This window comes from Babylonia areolata, chromosome 31 (assembly GCF_041734735.1).
Source record: "Babylonia areolata isolate BAREFJ2019XMU chromosome 31, ASM4173473v1, whole genome shotgun sequence".
Taxonomy (NCBI): Eukaryota; Metazoa; Mollusca; class Gastropoda; order Neogastropoda; family Buccinidae; genus Babylonia; species Babylonia areolata.
In genome coordinates this window covers 14,188,744-14,195,584 of record NC_134906.1, presented here as the reverse complement: position 1 = coordinate 14,195,584, position 6,841 = coordinate 14,188,744, and the positions used below count along the sequence as shown (strand labels likewise).

Genomic DNA, 6,841 nt, shown 5'->3' with positions numbered 1-6,841 from the left:
GCAGAGTCGTGACTAGCCCCGGAACTGCCAGCAGCATCCTCTGCCTGTCCCCGTTACCACTTCTCCATCGCCGCAGGGCTTGGGAAAGCTGGGTGTTGAAGGGCTAGCTCAGTCGTCGTTCCGACGGACGTGACATTAGCCTGCCGGTTCAGTTGCCTGACCAGCACAGTCCCTTCCCCACTCTCTCGCCAACCGACGCTCAGAGTCCCACAGGTACAGATACTGCCACGTCAGTGTAGAACGGCCCCGGCAGGTGCACTGAGGTTTTTTCTTCGGCGGAGTTCCGTCTCAGTCCTAGGAGGACTTCCAGCCAACTAGTAATAAGAGCTCCCCCTGCCCTTTGGTCATCCTCTTCTTTAGTCCGCCTTCACAGCCGTTGGGAAAGGTTTCTAGTCCTCCTCCGCTTGGTCCATCGATGGGAGACTTCACATGTGGCACTGAGGTCAGCAGTAGGCCTACTAGGTTACATTGTACCAGTAGCAAGGGCTACTATGCCCCTGACCTGACCCTAAACAGCCGGCCGTGACTGTATACGCGTCTTAAAACCAGTAATCAGTCTGCCGGCATCTTCCTCCTGTCAGCTCAGTCCATCCTGGAGCACGGTTCTCTTCACAACTTCCAAAGGGGCCGGCCCGATGTGCCCATGGCCCTTGACATGGCCGGAGAGAGAGAGGCAGAGGGAGGGTCCGGGGTGGGGGACTCAGTGGCTGAGACTCAGAGACTTAGGACACTCAGTGCTCGGAGAGAGAGACCAGGCTATAATCCTGTTCAGCTAAGTTAAACTGAAGCTAATCCAGCGAACGCGACACAAAGCGACATTTTTTTTTTTACCTGACTGAATCAGTGACGAACTTCAAGTTATCACGGTGGCAGTCACAAGAGAAACTAAGGGAAACTAAAAATGGTCACTGAGTTATAACGTTAAAAAGGCCATGATAATCTCACCAAAGTCTCGTTCATTCCGTGTAAGATGTACTGGTGTCAAGTTTAACACACACACACACACACACACACACACACACATCCTTTCTTTCCTTCATACCCAAAACCTTTTGCAACTGAGCGTTGATTTCCAAGATATATTTGTTCGTGCCCCGTGCGCTCCATAGACTTTTCTCTTTTCTTTTTTTCCCCCAAGTTTAACACACACACACACACACACACACACACACACACGGCATCTTTTCTTTCCTTCATACCAAACCTTCTGCAACTGAGCGTTATTGCCAAGATATATTTGTTCGTGCCCCGTGCGCTCCATAGACTTTTCTCTTTTCTTTTTTTTCCTATTTTAAGACAAGTCAAGAATTAAAAACAACACCGAAAGATAATCTCTTCATCATCAGGCAGCGAGCAAAACTTTGAATTCAAAGACGAATGATTACAGAAAATCATTAACCTGCTATGACTTTACCGTCGCAAGCTTTCACGAACTCTTGCACACATACGGACTTTGCAATCCAAACCCAAACAATCACCCACGTGTTGTCTGCTCGCCAATTTACCGCCATTCACTGGAACACTGACGCAGAGCGGTCATTGTGTGTGTACATTGCTATGACTGGTGGGCGTGTGTCAACATTAAAAAAGCCTTTGCATGAATATTCTGTTAAGTACATTTCATTTAGAACTCCCCAAGCCTGGTAATCTGGGGGAATAATCAATGCGCGTTTTCAGCATTTTGTTAACAATGTGCTCGTGTGTTCTCACATGGTTGCTATATCAGTAGTACTTGTAGTAGTAGTATAGGGACCGGCAAGTCATCTGCCTAGACCTCTCGGCCTTTTTATCTTTACTTCTTCCATTTTATTTTATTTATTTATTTTCTTCTTTTGTTTGTTGTTGTTGGGCGGGGTACGCAAGTACACTTCTGCAAGAAACTTTATTTTATTCACCATAATAAAAAAGAAGTTTCTTTTAAGATGGTGTCAAGGAGATTTTTGAACGTGGTAGTATTTTGTGGAAGTTGAACTTCGGTTGGTAGTGCATTCCATGTTTGTGCAATTCGGTTAGCCAATGAATTTTTTCTAATGTTGGTGTTGTAGTGTTCGAAATATTTTCATTACTGAGTTCCTTGTACTATCATAGTCCAACATTCTAAAGTTATGTCTTGCATTTACATAATTTATGTTATTGAATATATTATGTCTTGCATTTACATCATTTGTGTTATTTAATATATTATAAGTTTCAATCAAATCTCCTCTTACTCTTCGACCTTTTAGTGAGTGTAGATTTAAGTATGTAAGTCTTTGTTGATAACTCATATTCTTACATTCTTTTAATAATTTTGTTGCTGTTCTTTGGACCCTTTCTGTTGCTATGGAATGTCTCTTGAAGTATGGGTGCCACACAATATTACCATATTCTACATGCGATCTAACTAATGTTTTATATAGATTGAGAAATATATCCTTATCTAAGTAATTGAAGGTTCTCTTAATTACACCAATCATTTGATTGGCGGCACAGTTTCCTTGAACTGTTATAGTGTGTCCAGTACAATGTTCCGTCCATTAAAATGAACAATATTAAAACAAACAAGGCCATCTATTCAGATCTATGTGTGATACCCATCCATCAAAGGAATAATAAAAAGGAAGACCATGCACAGCAGATCATTTCTTAAAAAGACACACATTTATGTGACCCTAAGCTTTGACATAAAAATCTACATAGCAAATTATATTGTGGCCAGAATAAATAGTGATGTTTAATAAGATATGGACGAGAAAGTCAAGTTCTATCATACTTCTACATTTTTCCATGACGCCATGTTTGACTGACTGTGACTATGACCTCTAACCTCATATCTATGCCAGTTTTGTTGTCACCATGAGGTGTGACCAGTCATTGAACCAAACTAGAACCTCTTGTTTTTATTAATTTACCTAGAGATCATTTTGTACCCACAACAAGTCACAATGCCAAGTTGACTTTGACCTTTGACCTCTCACCCTGCTTTCAGTATAATCACAGAAGGGATGACTTTGAAAGTCCTATACCTACCATCCTGTCAAATTTTGTTCCTTTTCCACTTGTAGTAGCCAGGAAAATGTGGACGTAAATTTGTAATGGATATATTCACTCTCACTTTGTTCACACATGAGTCAGAAATCATGACATACAGAAGTTTTATTCAAAATCAAGCCACCACCTGAAAGCTCATTGGCAGGTCTCCATACCAGTGAATGTAAGAATTGCAACCCCCCAACCCCAATCCTTACCCCCACGCACACACACACACACACACACACATGCACACATACATACAAACACACACACCCATTTTCGTCTAATATCACTTAAAGTGGAAGACATTAAACTGAAGACTACTACTACTACTACACACACCCACACGCATATATACATATGCACACACACACACACACACACACACACACACACCACACACACACACACACACACACACACGCACACACACCACACACACACACACACACACACACACACACACACACACACTCGGGTGTCACACTTCAGTTATGTACATGCTTTCATTTAAGCGCTTTATTTTCAAGTGTGTGTATTTTGCCTTTGCTTTGTCTGTTTTTTTGTTTTTGTTTTTTTTGTTTCTTTGCTATTCTTTCATTTTTGCCATTTGCTGGATGTAAAAAAGCAGCTATGCTTACGCCACTACTTGTGAAAAAAAAATTGTTTAGTTTCTTTTTGTTTTGTTTCAACACACACACACACAGAAATGGGCATACACGCACACCTATTCAATTAGCACACTATTATTGTCATAATGATTATTGTTGTTACTATTGTTATTGTTGTTGCTGTTACTATTATTTTGTATTTGTATTTCTTTTTATCACAACAGATTTCTCTTTGTGAAATTCGGGCTGCTCTCCCCAGGGGAGAGCGCGTTGCTACACTGAGGGCGCCACCCATTTAAAAAATTTTTTTTCCTGTGTGCGGTTTAAAAATTTTTTTTTCCCTATCAAAGTGGATTTTTCAACAGAATTTTGCCAGGAACAACCCTTTTGTTGCCGTGGGTTCTTTTATGTGCACTAAATGCATGGTGCACATGGGACCTCGGTTTATTGCCTCATCCAAATGACTAGCGTCCAGACCACCACTCAAGGTCTAGTGGAGGGGGAGAATGTATTGACAGCTGAGCCGTGATTCCAACCAGCGCGCTCAGATTCTCTCGCTTCCTAGGTAGACGCGTTACCTCTAGGCCATCATTATTATTATTGTCTTTATTACTATTGTTGTTGTTGTTATTATAACCTGACTATTACTTTACTTTTCAGTTAACCATGAACGAGAAAGAAAAGACCAAGGATGAGAGAACAGTCAGCTTCCTCATCCAACAGCTGCAGAAAGCCGACGTGTTGGATGACCCCTTGCAGACTCTGTCTTGTCTCTACATGCTGAAGACCACTGTCAGCAAGTCAGTGACTCCTCGGCTGGCTTTTTGGTGCATTGAGCATGACATTGTTCCCATTCTGATGCAAGTCTTGGGCAGGGAGTTCAAACCTCGAGAGGGAAATGAGGTTGGTGATGGTGTGTGTGTGTGTGTTTGTGGACATGGTGGTGGTATGGGTAGGTTTGTATATTTGTATGTTTGTGTGTGTGTGTGAGAGAGAGAGAGAGAGAGAGAGAGTGTATGTTAGTTTTATTGCAACGTGTATGTGTGTGTGTAAATGTGAATGTGTGTAAGTTTTATTGCTCTGTGTGTGTGTGTGCGTGCGTGTGTATGTTTTTTTGCATGTGTGTGTGAGTTTGTCAGTGTTTGCACATAGACATGCGTGTATGTGTGAGAGTGTGTATGTGTGAAGGTGTCTGCATGTTGCGCGCGCGCGTGTGTACATGTATACATACATGTGTGTGTAGTGTGGGTGTGTGTGTGAGTTAGTTTTTGCACGTTCATGCGAGTCTGTGCATTTGTGGCTGCATTACTGCATTTCAGTTTCAAGATGTCAAAGCATAGGGACTGACCTATTTATGGTACACAACATCTGCTCCAAAGAAAACACCCAGAAAATAAAAGAATGGAGGAGATACTTCGTCTTCACATCAACCTGATTTGTTGATCAAGCCTTGAGATCTATGTAAAGTTTGTGTGAAAAAACAACGAAAAAACCCCCCACCTACAAACACATGCACCCACGCATATGCGCACACTGACACCAGTGTGTAAACGCGCACATACGTGCATACAGAAACACGATGCACACTCAACAATTTGGGGTCTCGCTAAAACTAAGACCCAACACCTCAGCTGACAAACATGCAGTACATCTCTAAAACTTTTGTTGACCATTTTATGTTTCAGGCGGTGGTTTACACCCTGGCCTTAGAAACGCTGTGGCTGCTGTCCACTGTGGGCCAACCAACATCAGATTCCTTGCTGTCCACGTCCGGCCTGTTTAAGCTGTTGGCTCAGTTCTTGGACACGGACAGCAACTTTTACCAGTTTCAGCCAGCATTTCAGAGGTGCTTAAGCAGGCTGTGCAGCAACACGCTGTTTCTGCAGCAGAGGATTACTGCTGTGTCGATGACTGACAAGGTGAGATTTTTATATTTTTTTGTAACTGTGAATAAGGGATTTAGATATAAAGGAATTAACAGGATAGAAAGGGAAAGGACAGAAAGCTCCTCGCACAGGCCAGGGGCATATAGAGGCCAGTCACAAAAGACAGTACAGTAGAATGACACATAGATCTGGTTAATAAATGTTTGGAGCATTTCTTTAGAAGGAGCTTTCATTCGAAATTTGAATGGCGTTGCACCGGTATCGATGTGCGAGTGAATGAAGATCAGTAGGTCAGTTGCAAAATGTCGTCTGCTACAACTTGTGCATGAAGCGGTCACCGTAGCCAGTCGAGCACTCGGCTACATCATTTTTAGAAATTCAGGAAGCATATACACTACTACATTTACGTAGGCCTAGTATCTGTTTGAAGTCTAATGAATGGACATTTTCTTGCCATACTTAGTCTTCGGAGTTTGTGATGATTTGTCATTGTTTTAAATGCACCTGGTGTTTTTGTGTAAATGTTTCTAATAATGTCATTTACATAAGTGCGTTTACATAGACCATGAAGCAAATAGTCAATGAGTGTTATGTTGATATTTTAAATGGACATATATTTTTTTTAGGATATTCCCTTCTTTGACAAGGTGAGATTTTTGTTGTTTTGGGGCTTGTAACTGTGTATGGAAAATGGTTACTGAAAGATTTGTCAAGGAAAAATAATATTGTGTAATGTACGGGTGCATGTACTGGGCGCGAGGTGTGCGCTGGCAAAGGTCAGACATGGAGACATGGCATGCGGGTGAAACAGTGAGCCAGTGTGGGTAGAAAGTCAGGCGCTGAGATTGTACTGATGAACTTGGTGTTGTGCTGCACATGGCTGCTGTAGCTGTGTACATCTTTCTCTCTCTCTCTCTCTCTCTCTCTCTCCATGCACATACACACTCATCCACCTCCACCATTCTCCACCACTTATACAGACATGTACCCTTCCATACCCATACTTCCTCCTATCCCAAACAGGTACCTCCATCCTGTTCCACACACACACACACACACACAAACACACACACATACTGGTATGTTATACCCACCACACAGACAGTTGCACACACACAGACACACAGCTTATCAACTCCACCCCCCCCCCCACACATACACACAGACATCAGTCCTCATCCACATATATTATACTCCCCACACAGACACTCAGTTACACACAGACACACATCTACAACTCCCTGTACACCCACACAAACACACACACACACACACACACACACACACAGAAGCACACACATATACACATACACACACACACACACACACACA

At 42.4% G+C, this 6,841-nt stretch overlaps 1 protein-coding gene across 3 annotated transcripts in view; it reads left to right on the top strand.

Annotated features, from left to right (window-relative positions):
• Nucleotides 1–1,313: 1,313 nt before the first annotated feature.
• LOC143275967 (uncharacterized) overlaps nucleotides 1,314–6,841 on the top strand; it is a 32,335-nt gene continuing 26,807 nt past the window's right edge. For all 3 annotated transcript variants that reach the window (XM_076580326.1, XM_076580327.1, XM_076580325.1), the window contains exons 1-3: nucleotides 1,314–1,543; nucleotides 4,284–4,526; nucleotides 5,309–5,542. In XM_076580326.1, coding sequence (XP_076436441.1) covers nucleotides 4,290–4,526; nucleotides 5,309–5,542 — 471 coding nt within the window. In that variant the 5' untranslated portion in view covers nucleotides 1,314–1,543; nucleotides 4,284–4,289. The remainder of the gene's footprint in view (nucleotides 1,544–4,283; nucleotides 4,527–5,308; nucleotides 5,543–6,841) is intronic.